General features: G+C 37.8%; 1 protein-coding gene across 6 annotated transcripts in view; it reads left to right on the forward strand.

The window, feature by feature from the left end:
• SEMA5A (semaphorin 5A) overlaps positions 1–13,548 on the forward strand; it is a 314,081-nt gene that overhangs the window by 284,732 nt on the left and 15,801 nt on the right. For all 6 annotated transcript variants that reach the window (XM_030230394.2, XM_030230426.2, XM_018907145.3 and 3 more), the window contains 2 exons: positions 4,133–4,351; positions 13,276–13,446. In XM_030230394.2, the coding sequence (XP_030086254.1) occupies positions 4,133–4,351; positions 13,276–13,446 (390 nt within the window). The remainder of the gene's footprint in view (positions 1–4,132; positions 4,352–13,275; positions 13,447–13,548) is intronic.

Consider the following 13,548-nt stretch of genomic DNA (forward strand, 5'->3'; position numbering starts at 1 on the left):
ACTTTTCGCCTTAGAGAAGCACAGTTGCTTTATAAAATTGTACTGGGATCAAATAGTTAAATGCCCTTTTCTAGCCAGTTTGCAGCAGTTTGTTACTGGAGTATGAGTTCTGAACAATTGAAAATAAGCTTCTTGGTAAGCTGTAAGCAGAATTTTTGCTTCTATTTGCTCGTAGGGCTCTTAGTCAGTCCTAGGCTTTCTGAGAACAATTTAGTTTAAAACATTTGAATGATGAAACTGTCATAAAGATTGGATCGGAATTTGACTCACAGATGTTCTGTCTGTCTTGGGAAAGCTATTCATTAGTTTATTGACGATGCTATGACTGATCATTTTCTTTGCAGATTTTACAAGTATTTCTGTAGATGGGCTTTAATTAAGGGGGGCTAAGATTTTGTTTTGGCAACTAGACTTTTGCTGCTACCACGCCAAGGGCATTGGCCGTTGCATCCTGGCCACTATATATATTTATCTTGGGAGCAGTAAGCTGAAAAAAGCAGCTTAATGTTGGATTTGGTTGGGTAGCATAATCTGGTTTCTGTCTCTGGAGTTGGATGTAGAGCAATCTGAAAGTGGCCCAAACTGCAAACAGAAGCAGCAAGCAAGAAAACCACAGTTTAATGAGACAATTTGGAGTTTGGAGTTTACAGTTTTGTGCCACTTGCTCTGAAATATTATAATGCTTTTCTATTTATGCCTTCTCCTGTCAAATTTGATGTAAATATGATAAGGCTAGGACTTGGTGCTATATATATACTTACTTTCTGAATAATTTTTGCTTGAACAAATTCTAGAATGTAATCTTTTGTTTAATTTTATATTGCCCTCCAACCCCTCTACCACCTCAGTTAATAAACAGGACTTCTCAGCTGAAGGACACAGGAACTGGGTCCAGAGCCCCAGATGGGCTCTCTACCAGTGCAGAGTGGAGGGGAGGGATCCTTCTTTGACCTACTGGAAAAACTCTTCCCGATGAAACCCAAGCTCCTTCTTTTCCCCAAGGGCACATTGCTCGCTCATATTCATCTTTCTGTCCTCCAGAACCCCAAGATCCTTCTTTGCAGAGCTGCTTTCTAGGTGGTTGGCCTCAAAGTGTGGTTGCATGGGGTGGTTCCTGTGCAGATCCAAGACTTTGCATTTTCCCCAGCTGAACTGCATGAGGTTCCTCTCTGCCTTGTCGAAGGGTGACACGACCCTTGGGTGTATCAGCCAGTCTTCACAGTCAAGGCAAACTTGTCCAGGTCATTAGTGATGTTAAGCAGGATTGAAATTTGTGACTTTTCTGGCCTCTTAATGGCTGATCACTGTCCTCTGGCCTGGCTGCTCAGCCGGTTTTCAACACATTGCACTGTCCACTTATCTAGCTCATACTTTGCTGACTTGTTTGGCAGGAAGTTATGGGAATCAGTGTTAAAACCAATACTAAAGTTGAGATAAGTAATATCCACTGTTCTCTCCTCATCTGTGCACCTTGTCCCTTCATTGTAAAAGTCTATAATGTTAAGGAATATAAAGAACAGTATTTCCAGAATACTGATCTTGTCACTTTTCCTGCTGTCAATGGCATAATGTTAATTTTTTATTGTGTAGTTTCTGTCTAAAGATAAAATTCTAAAAACCTTTTATGAACATTTTATTAACTACTGTAAAACTGTGAAAATACTGGTCCTTAAAATAAATTTTTTAATGCTTTAAAAAGAAGAAAACTCAGGGGAACACTTGCTGCAGGCAAAACTTCTGCATGAAAAGATTCTTTGGAGAATTTTTCTGTTTCAGAGCTAAACTACCTTAGAGCTTTCCCTTAGAAGATTCTATTCCCCAGTCCCCAGTTTAAATCCCAAGAAATCGAATACCATAATGCCGGATAAGGTCTCACATTTTTCTTAGGACTTAAAAAGCTATACATATCCTGCAAAAATATCTTCAAAATATCCTAGTATTCTTATGAAATGTGTGATGGGTTGACCAACACAAAGTGATACACCCTGCGGTGATTTATGAATGGAAAGACTGGCAGTCTGGTCTGATTAACACTTTTTCCATTGTTTGCATTGCTCTTAATTTTATAACTTAAAAACCTCCTCGATTTAGAATTCTGGTACTAAATATATTATTAGTTTGTTCTCAGACCTCACTGTGTACATAAGCTGAGAATTTCCATGACCAGAGTGATACAAAATTGCATAAAAAGGGTCTCACAGAGCAGGAAAGTGGACCTGTATTCATGATTCACATTCTGTTTCTCCGTATTTGCTTCCCTTTTTGCATTTGAATGTATGTCATGTTTTTTGAAATGCTGCTTTTAATATCTATGTAATAGAATCTGGCTCAGCAGGAGAGAAATAGTTACCCTCTATAATTCCTGAAAGGTTTTATCCATTTTTAGTCATTTTTATACTGCAGTTCTGCTGTTTTCCTATTAATTTCAGCAGTTTCTTATTACCAGTATTTCTATGTCAGTGCATCATCATTCCAATATTGCACTTTATCAAGGATTGAATAAAAACATGCAAACCCTCATCTACTTTGGGATGATTGTGAACGTATTTCTTGGGGAAGAAGTTAAGCAGTGTTACTAATGCCATAAGCATGGGTAGAAATGGGGTGGACACTGCAAATAAGAGGCTCCTCCATCACAGCTATGCAGAAGGCTGATTCTGCTCAGTGCAAGAGTCTGCTGTTGGGCAGACTCCTCACGGTGTTATTTCTGTCTGTTTTCATGGCATCATTCAGTAAATCTTCTGATTCTTTATTTCATACTTCCACAGTGCATATGCCTGTGGGTAGGGCACAAAACAAGTTCTTAAGAATAGACATTTGTGCTGCAGTTAGAGCTTCTAACAATCCCCCTGCATTTCTCCACTGTGGACACAATTCATCTGTTGACTTATATTGTCAATACTGAAGCTCCAGAATTGAGAGCCAGCCACATCCTCTGCTGGCTGAAGTACCATTCACTGGACCTTCCCTCATCACAGCTGCTTAAATAAGTACTTGTAATAAAAGCTGCAGTTATTGGTCCATCAATCTCAAAATTTCCACTGGATAAGGTGAACTGCTTTGGTAACAGTAGTGTTGGTGAGATGCTTAGTAATGATGCTTAGAGGTAAAGCTGCAACTCAAGAGTGATGAGTGCAACTCAGTGTTGTGCTTAGTACAGTTGAGGGAGTCTTTTCACCTGCAGGATCAAGTCCCAGTGTGACAGAGATACTCAAATGAACTGCAGATTATTAGAACTTCACCCAGGGCTACATCCAGGTCTATTGGTTGGATGCTGTGTGTCCTTTCTCACTGATAAATAGCAGACTTCATCCATTGCTGCTTAATCAGATGCCTTTTCTCTGTACTAAACTTAGAAAATATGTCTTCCACTTGCCAGATTATTATTTTCAGAAGGAAATTTCTGTAGGTGTGTTTGTCTACAAAAGGCTGATTTCCATAGCTTTTATGGAAATAATGGCTTAGAACATTTTAATTCAGTGGAAAATAAACTATATTTTAAATTGGCCAAACATTGCTTTTCACAAAAGGGTAGTTCTGCTAGATTTGTAGAATTATTAGTGGACACTATCTAAAGTCTGAATATGGCTAGGATAAGCACAGTGCATGGGATACCCATGAGCCTCTGTGCACAGCCAGCAGCAGTGAAGGCTGGGTGGATTAAGTAACCAGAGCCCTGCAGGAGGACCAGGGGAGCTGGCTCGATGAGTGGTCACAGGAAGCTCAATCCTGTCTCCTTTGTCCCCTTCTTCCTGTAAAGCAGAGGCAATTATATTTATGTAATATATCTGGAGATTTTTTTCACAGTAATTCCTGTGCAAGAGTCAGATAATTTTGTCATTCTTGGGTGGCGTAAATTATCTAGTTCAGTCATTGCAGCCATAAAACTTTACCTGAAGTGTTGGATCCAGCTCTTCACTGTAGTTCTGTGTAAGTGATTGTGAAATTTCGGTTGAAGAAGAGATTCTTGAGATGAAACTAAGGTTTGGATTGTGAGGCTAAAAGACAGGACCCTTCTGTTCATATTATTTTACTATTAGAAGCCTAGGAGTAAACTTGAAGAGGAAAAAGTTGTTTTGGGCTGAGACACCATTTTAATTCAGTATTACATTTTTGGTCCTTTTTTTATTAGGATTGTCAGGGGACTTCCTGCGTTCTGGAAGATACTCTGCCCATACCATCAATGGTGCCTGGTCACCCTGGTCTCCGTGGTCTCAGTGCAGTCGTGACTGCAGTAGAGGTATCCGGAATCGCAAAAGGGTCTGCAGCAATCCTGAGCCCAAGTATGGGGGCCTTCCTTGCCTTGGCCCATCTCTAGAGTACCAGGAATGCAACATTTTGCCTTGCCCAGGTAAGTTTCAAATTAAATGAAAGAAGTTAAAACCAAATAGCTCATCCTCAAATTAATATCTTCCATATTTGGGTTGGGTTTTTTGTTTTCCTATTTTAGTTGGTGAGGTTTGGGTTTGTTTTGGTTCTTGAATCAATTACATCTCAAATGCACCTTTATAATGTGAGTGTATTTGGGTAATATTCCTATGTGATGTCGATAAATTTGTCCTCAAGAGTATTAACAGCTATATCTTTTCTCACTTGTGAAACTGACTCTAAAAATATAATTTTGGTATGTAAATTTATGGGGAAAAAAAGACATAAGAATTCTGGCAATACATGAAATCTGGCCTAGTCTTTATTTAAAATCAAAATATTATTTTCATCACAGTGGTTGCTGGCGTTAAATCTATGTTAGCTTTTAAGTGTAGAGTTGCCAGAAAATAAGGTTCACAACTGATCACCAAATTAGATGGTTATTCAAGAAGTCCATAAAGACTGTTCTTGGAATCTTGAGTTTCTCCTTAATTTAAAGTTGTTTTATTATTCTATGAAAGGGATTGCAAGTGGAATATATTTATACAAGAAACTACTTTGGATTAAAAATCGTTGTTGTATCTCTGACCTAGGGGGAAAAAAATCTTTGTTTCAGTCACTTCTCACCCTTCATAAAAAAACCATACAAACTGAAAGTCTTTTGAGCTTTGCAGAGAATATGTGAGAAAAGAAAGGGGAAGGATATAGGAGAACACATGAAGAAAAGAAGGTGCTATTTAGGTTTAGGAAGACACAGTACAAGGTAAGAAACAACATAGAGGAAGAAGGAAGAAGAGTGAATGACTCAGTTCTTTCCAGCAGCAAAAAAACAAAATTTGGAAATAAGCTTTCATACATCTTTAATTACATTAATTGTGTATAGCAGTGCTTCATATTTTCTTGTTGAAAACTTGAAGATTTTGTCATTTGTTCAAGTGCAGACCTGAAGAAATTCTATGGCAATACACATACTACATATATGTACCAGTATTTTAAAGCATATATGTGTATTAATGTAACATATATGGTTTCAAATTGAAACTGTATTCCTGAAGTCACGGCTACATTGGTTACATTTTTTTTTTTTTTTTTTTTTTGTAATATGAGTATGTTTTCCAGTCTTTTTTCAGTGCTTTCCCTGCTTTAAAGCCCTATAACAGTCATTGTCCATTCCTTGCATCAAAATTTAAGCAAAAGATCTGTGCACAAAACACTTCCCTCTCGGGAGGAGACAGTTTCTTGAAAAACATTTCCATCTTGAATTGAACCTGAGCAATATGTTTTGGGACACAGCCTAAAACCCAGCAGCTCTGTGAATATTCTGGCTGTTCACTGAAAGTAAATTTCTCTGCAGTTTTATTGCTAACAGGAACGGTGGGATTGTTGGAAAACTTGAATGCCCTGAGGCACTCAAGCCCCCAGCTCTCCTTCTGGTGGGGCAGATCCATGGGGAATTTCTGTTAAGGATTCCTGTTTTGATCTGGGGAAACACCCATGGAGCCACTGAAGTTCTAAAAGAGGCACTTGAGCACAACCAGCTTTCTGCTGAAATTTTCTTGCTGTATCCAAGAAGGAATGTACCTTCAGTTGCTCATTTTGTAGTTTCTCTGTCTGGGAGTGTAAAGAGATCAAGGGTAGAGGTGAAGCTTCTTTATGAGCATAGAGGCATGCCCAGTGAAGGGTATCCATGTTCTCTACACTAAGCACTATTGGAGAGAAGTGGAAGGGAACCAACAGAGAGCCAACATTTTTCAGAGAATTAGGAAACTGTGGTCCAAGTCTTCTCCATGTAGGTACAGCCCTAGTGCATGATCTGATTCATTAATTCCCAGACTGGAATCATAAGGCCTTGCTTTTCTGGAGTAATAAAATGATAAATGATTCTGTTTCATGTAACTGCACTGTTCAAGTAGTTTGGCTGTAATTTATTAAATCAAAGATTTAGAAGACCATTGTACCAACCTGTTCAAACCTCCCCAGGAATGTATGCAGTAGGTGAAGCAACCTAAAACATAGCAGCTCCTCACTGGCTCCTGCTTCCCTTGCAAAGGGAATCTCTCCATAGGACACTGCCCTCAGCCTCCTTTGAAGCACGTGAGTGGTGTGGTGTAAGGTACCAGCTCTGCTCACAAGCTCTGAGATACCTGATTGAATCACCATATTTCAGTTACTGTAGTAACTGAAATACATTCATTAAATGGACACAGATTGTCTATAATGCTGGGATAGATTTGTTGTTCAGCCCTTGCTGTTGATTTTCAAATTAAGTGCTGTCTTGAATTTTTTTGGGAGTTTAAATTTTAAATTAGTCAAAAGTTTTGAGAAGTGGTATTTTTATTAAGCTCTGCAGCTTACTGTTACATTTTTTAAAAGAAATTGTTTCAGCCAGTAATACACACCTATAAGTTTGTTGTAGTAAGTTGTTTATGAGATAGACAATACCCCAGACTAAAAAACATAATTTTAAAGCAGAAGTTAAAACTGCTCTTTGAATTTGAAAATATTTTAAAAGATCAGTTGATTTAAAGTGTGGTGGGCCTTTCTGAATCAAGAAGCGGTGCCCTAATCTATCTAATAATTTTATTTAGAGACAAGTCTTATTTTTCTTTTCAGTGCAAAGAAAATTTGAATAAAGATGTAGAGAATGAATGAATGAAGTATTTAGGTGTATCAAAGCCTGCAACAAGGAATCACAAAGTTCCTGAGCTACAGAATTACTGTTTGCCAGTAATTAAGAAAAAAACATAGGAGACTAAATCAGATCTCAGATAAATCTGAAGGGAAAACTTTGCAAGCAGTTGATGTAATTGATTTTTTGAGACATGGGAGAGTAAAATATGATTGCAGAATAAGGTTTACCCATAAATTAGACATTGTAGGGAGGAAATAAATTCTTACTGGAGAAGCACACCAATAAATTTGAATTCTCTTAATTTTTAATGAAAGAGACAGAAAAGCTGATGATTTTGAGGGCATTTTGTTCTGACCTTGACCTGAAAGTATTTTCCATGGTACTAGAATTAAAATTGCAATAAAGAATTTGATGCTAAGGTTTTCCTGAGCTCTTCCAGGGCAAGGACAGCTTCACCTGCTCCCTTCTGGCACAGAACTCTTTAGTAATAGTCCAGCCCAGTCATTACATTCCCAGAAATATTCTGGTTGGCTGGCAGAGGTGTGATGGAAGCCATAGAAGACCCTTCCTGCCACTGCAAGCTCAGTTCTGCTTTGCTTCCTCTTCTGATTATTGCAGGCAGGAATCAACCTCTCATGTAAACTGCTGACAGAGGGGAGTGATAGAGAAATATACTGAGCAGTATTTAAGTCATGCTGAAAGTCAGTAGGACTTAATGCTTCTCAATGAATTAATCTGGGCTCAGTGTCATCCTGGAAGATATTAAGTGCTCTGAAGGAATAACACAATGAAAAAGCCCATGGAGCAATAAAGTGTACAAGGCTGTCTTGTCTGGTTACCTGTCTTGCAACCCTTGCAGCATCTTAAAATATACTTATTATTATATTAATAAACAGAAATTGATAGTTAAATGCAGGATCCCTGAACTTCAAAAAATTTCTGAAGTCATCTAGACTCTGCCTTCAGCAAGGTCTATGAAACCTTTTGTAAGCCTGCAGGGGAGAAACTGAATTTTTTTCTGAAGTAGTAAATGGTCCACTGATGGGCAGATTGGTAGCAGTCACTGGGCTTATTGCTCATAGTATTTGAAGGCTGAATATATAACAGTAAATTGAACAGTGCCAGGAAATTGCCAGAAATTGTACCCAGGTCCTGGAAGATGACTTGTCCATATTGTTCAAGTTTTAAAATGATCCCTCATATAATTTTGCCTTCAACTAACTATCACTCTCCCAAATCAGCAGCAGAAATAGTTTATGAGCCACAGTAGTGTAAAGGCATGTTCATAAAGTACTGTTTCCATCTGGGTAAGCCACCTTGAGGGGCAGGAGAATTTGAGCAATTGTTTTGCACTAGTGAATTATGCTTTGAACCTGTGCCTCAGCTCTTTTTTTATGTCTCAGAGATGTGAATAGCATTAAGCTGGCAAGAACTGAACTGAACAGCCCCAATAACTGTGAATGCTCACTGACATTTCTGTTTTCTTAGAGTTACTAATCTGCAGTCAATAATGAATATAAAATCAGTCATATCAGGGGTTTGTTATCCTTAGGGGATTTGCAAGATATTTACATTATGAAGAGAAATAGATGATGAAGAAAAGTGTTGTGTTAATGATAAATTCTGCAACTCTACAAAAATTACAGGAATTTGCTGACTATAAGATCTGTTTGCCTGACAATAATACAGCCTAAAAAACCTAAAGAACACTGTCCTAGTTCACAGTATTGCACACCTCTTCAGTTATCTCTGTAGAAAAAGACAACTTTTCTTCACTTGTGTTATGTTTTGTTTCTTATTGCCTTCTCTTATATTCCTTTGCATAGGGACATGGGGATGTGCTTTAATGGGACATTTAAAGCAGAGCTGTGTGAGCACCACTGAGTAGCATGAGCTACAGGAGTTCCTGTTCTGTCTTCTCCTCAGGGCATGGTGGAGGATCAGAGAGAAAGGACAGTTGCCATCTCTTAGATTTGAAATTCTTATACTTCGTGAAAAGATTTTGGGATTTTACTAATTTCAGATTTTTATTACAGTAGTTCTAGTTTAGTTTAGTGGTGACATTTTAGCTGAGAAGATCTGAATAAATTCATATGTCACTAAACTTGCTAATAACAATAATGAGTTTCAGATATACAAAGATGAAAGTCTATTTAAGTTATTTATGCATCCCCTAAAGCCAGTTGCTTTTTTTTGTTTTTTTTCTTCTTCTCTTTTGTTTTCATTTCTTCCTATTATTTTTTCTTTGAACTCCTACTTGAACTCCACAAGAAAAGAAGAATGTATTTAAAAAAATAAAATTTATCCTGCAGTAGCTTCATAAATCAGAAGGAAAAAAAAATTACTCCCATAAATGGAGGCTGAAGCCCCTCTCATATTGTGCACTGATCTCTCTAGGCTGCTTCTGTAGCCAGCAAGAAGAGGGATCAACTGCTCTTTGAAGCAACTGTTGGTTTTCTGACTTAAAAGCCTCAGTTACAGATTTAAATCCAAGTGGACCCTTAGATTTTGTTATTATTCCTTTCTTAGAACCATTTGTTTGCCTTGTGTTTCTGCATGCCGCTATTTTGACTGTTTCATCCAGCATTGTTTTCATGAATAAAAGCTATCACAGAAATAGAGACTTTGCCTTTGTAAACCATGACATAAAAATTGCTCCTTTCCCACCCTGAAGCATGCAGCACTACCCCACAGGATTGGGAAAAAGCAGTAGACTAAGTGATGTGGAATGGGATCATCCTCAGGTGTCTGGAAGGGAGCAGTAGGCTGCCCAGCATGCAGACAGCTTATAAAGGAGCCTGCAATTCTATCTGTGTTGTCATGAAAGCAGGTGAGGTCAGTTTGTCTGCCCACACTTCCTTGTAAAACCCAAAGTTTTACAAGTTTATCCAGTTTACTTTATTGTCTCTTGGAAATTCTCCAGTTGTGTGGATGTTTTGTCGTGTCCTCAGGAGATCCCATTTCTGTACACTGTTTCTTCCTGGGAAATCCTCTTCCCTATGGTGTGGTTTTTTTTTTCATTACAGTGAAGAAATACTTATTAACCTCAGCAACAGCCAGCAGGCAAAAAGTTGTTTGCTTTACTCTAAAGGAAAGAGCACTGTTTGATAGCATACTCCTAGCTAAAAAGTGACTTCTTCCTAAAGGGACCAACCTCAGCAATTGTCAGAAAATGTAAAGACTCTTTAAATCTTTCATTGTGGAACTACTTTAATGACTTTCTTTTGTCCAACATCTCTACAAAATGGTTATGTAAAGAAACTGTAGTGACTGGAACTTTCCTTGCTGCTGTGTATTTTTCCTCCTATAAGAGGCAGAAATAACATTAAGGGCTCCGTGACAAAAGGAAAAAAAGAAAAAAAAACCCAGATGGTGCGGTGTTGCTAAGCAACTTAAAGAAAGATGAAAGAAACCACAGAGCTCTATTTAGGTCTTGTAAAAACTCAAGCAGTAAATACCCACTCCTTTGATCTTATTTAACCATGATGATGCCTTATTATCCTCTGTTGCTGAAAAGAAAAAGTTCTGGGGACAGATAAAAGAGGTAGTTACAATAGTCCTTGAAAGGTCAGAGGCAGCCTGTCAGTAAATAGTTACAGAAGAAAAAACAAAACCAGTCAGAATTGCACTGTCCAGCTCAACTAGGATCAAATCTAACATTGTCTATTATATTTGTCCTATCCCACCTTCCCCAGACCCACTTCTCCCTGTACATCTGGAGCCACATGGCACAGCCATGGTCACTGCAGCTGTGGAACATGGTGACATTCCTGGGTGTCACATCGGTCTCTGTGTTCTCGGCCACCTGTAGATCAATGGCAATTTCAAATGCAGGTGCATTTGTAATTCTCACTCTGGTCCATTGAAAAATAAGTAGGGAAGTGTTGGGGGTCACTGTCTCCATTCCAGTGAACAATGCACAGGCAAGGTTTGCCAACAATTTATGTTCTGTGTAGTTAATCTCAGGCAGAGTCAATTCTGTTTCATGAAGGTCTTTATGCTGCAGCAGACATGCCTCTGGTCATTCATTTGAGCTGCTCAAAGATCACATTAAAGAAAAAAAAATAAAAAGGGAGTATCTGGAAAAGTAAAAACCTTAATATAGTTTGAAATAAATAGCTTGGGTAACAGCTTCTGCTTTTATTTGGGATAATTTAAAAAAAATCAGAAAAAAGAGGCAAGTTCTGAATAAAAGATGCTGTGTCTTGAAATTTTTATAAAATTGAACAGAATATTTCATCTGCACTGAAGACAAATAACCTATGGCTTTCTTTGATATGAGTTTGCATAATACTGCATTATAGAGTTATCTCAGGCAAAAAGACATATTTGTTTTCCAGTGAAAAGTATGAATAAGAAAAATATGAGTAAGAAAATAAGTCAGATACTCTACCAAGATACAGTATTTATTTATGATAGGTGGTATAAAACTCTTCATGCATGATGATTTTTTGTATGATGCAGCAATCATTGATTTCCTTAATAATGGAAATAATTTATTTAAATTGCATACTTGGAATCTAGGACCAGAATATGGAAATCCTGTCTGTCAAATCAGGCTTCACAGTCCAGATAAACTACTTGCAAGACTTTTCACAACTACAGATCTTAGCAAGGAAGTGCCAAGTCCATGCCTTCTTGATGTTTAGGATGGTGTTGCAAATAAACAATGCAGGGAATAAAATGCAGTATATTCAACACCTTCTGTTACAGGATTAGTAAATAGTCTTTTGTATGCAATAAGGAATTATCTGTTTGATTAGCAGTTGAGAACCTGAAGCTATACTGCATCTGAAATGACATTAAAATGCATGTATAGCTTTTAATATCAAGATTCTCCTAACTCATTTTCTCACTGTTGAAGATTACAGAGAAATCATTCTACTCAACTCACCAAGTGCGTTTGTGATATGCAGTCCTGCGAAGCCAAAAGGAATATTTTTTTTAATGTTCTATATCTCCATCTATGAGAGAATTTAAATGCAAATACCACATAGATATTTTCATTGTCAGCCAGTTTTTTAAGATCTGTAACCTTTTTTTTATGGTTAGAGATAATGGTGGAATAGCATTTCAGTAAACCAGTAGAAACTATCCCTTGAAAGGCTGTTTCATTAATTGAACAGAGAAGACCAGAAAGACATGGTAAATGATTTACTTCCGTAAGAATTCAAGTGATAATGCTTTACATATAGGTTTGAAAAGAACTTTTTTTAGTAGGATATGAAAATTTTTAAAGTTTAGGGGTTTGCCTCTTTTCTTAAAGAAAAGAAAAAAAATTAAAAAGAAGATGAATTAAGAAAATATTACTTCCCTGGAGAGGTACATCTGACTTTATCATGTGGCTACACGTACAAAGTCTTTGGCAGATGGGCTGCAATGTGACTCTAGAAACCAGAAACACATCCTGAAGCAGTAGCTTTAAGAACAGGGGCTCAAAGGAGCCAGACTGGTGCAGGCAATGAGGTGAACTTTCATTTAAATCTTGTCTAGTGGCCATGTGTGTTATAAACCATATGACAAGTGGGTCTCCCATGAAATCCAGCCTACATTTCAGAAGCATATTGTGAAAACTCTGGCTGGAGAATATTTTGACATACTTGGATTAGTAAATGCAAAAGAGAGTAGGGAGGAGAAGGCAAATAATAACATTTATTCTTCAAAAATTTGTTTTATAAACTTTAAGTGGCAACTCCTTCTTGTCAGTAGGTGTTGCTTTCTTAAGCTTCTGCCATTGTTCTGCTTCTGACATCTATGGTATAGCTGTGTTAAGAGTGTAATGTTATATTGGCCCATCAAATCCTACAACTGTGTTAGATCATTTGAAATGGGTTGTAGGGTTAGGGCAATCCACCTGTGCTGAGAAACAAATTCTGGATTCCTCCATCCTTCTGTTGCTATTATTTGTCTAGGTTTTATTTATACCAATAAAAAACTACTCTGAGCTTACGATATTTCTGCTAAACAGGCTTTGGTATTTTGTTTCCTCAAAACTGAGGAAAGGAAAAAGAAAAGATTTTTGCCCTTAAAGATATTATGATACCCCCTAAAATTGTCTTTAATTTATGAGTAATTTTGTTAGACTTTTCCAGCATACCAGGGCCTGTTTAAATTAAATTGCATCGTGATTAAATTTGTGGGAACTATGTTCAGTGACAGCTAAAAATATCCAATAAGTTCAGTAGGCCATGAATTAGATCCACAGAATATGAGAAAGATGATTATGTCATGTCTCACATCAGCTTGGAAAAACACAGTATTCTTTGTCTTTGCAGTGGATGGAGGCTGGTCTTGTTGGTCATCCTGGTCAAAGTGCTCAGCAACGTGTGGAGGGGGGCATTACATGAGAACGCGCTCCTGCACAAACCCAGCCCCAGCCTACGGAGGGGATATCTGCCTTGGCCTGCACACGGAGGAAGCACTCTGCAACACACAGCCATGTCCAGGTACCCATCCATCTTGCTCTTTATGTGCCTCAGAGTAAGCCATTCCCAGTTAGCCAACATAATGCCCTTGATCTATTATTCAGAAGCAAATAATTTCTCTCC

Source organism: Serinus canaria, chromosome 2 (genome assembly GCF_022539315.1).
Source record: "Serinus canaria isolate serCan28SL12 chromosome 2, serCan2020, whole genome shotgun sequence".
In the NCBI taxonomy this organism is placed as follows: Eukaryota; Metazoa; Chordata; class Aves; order Passeriformes; family Fringillidae; genus Serinus; species Serinus canaria.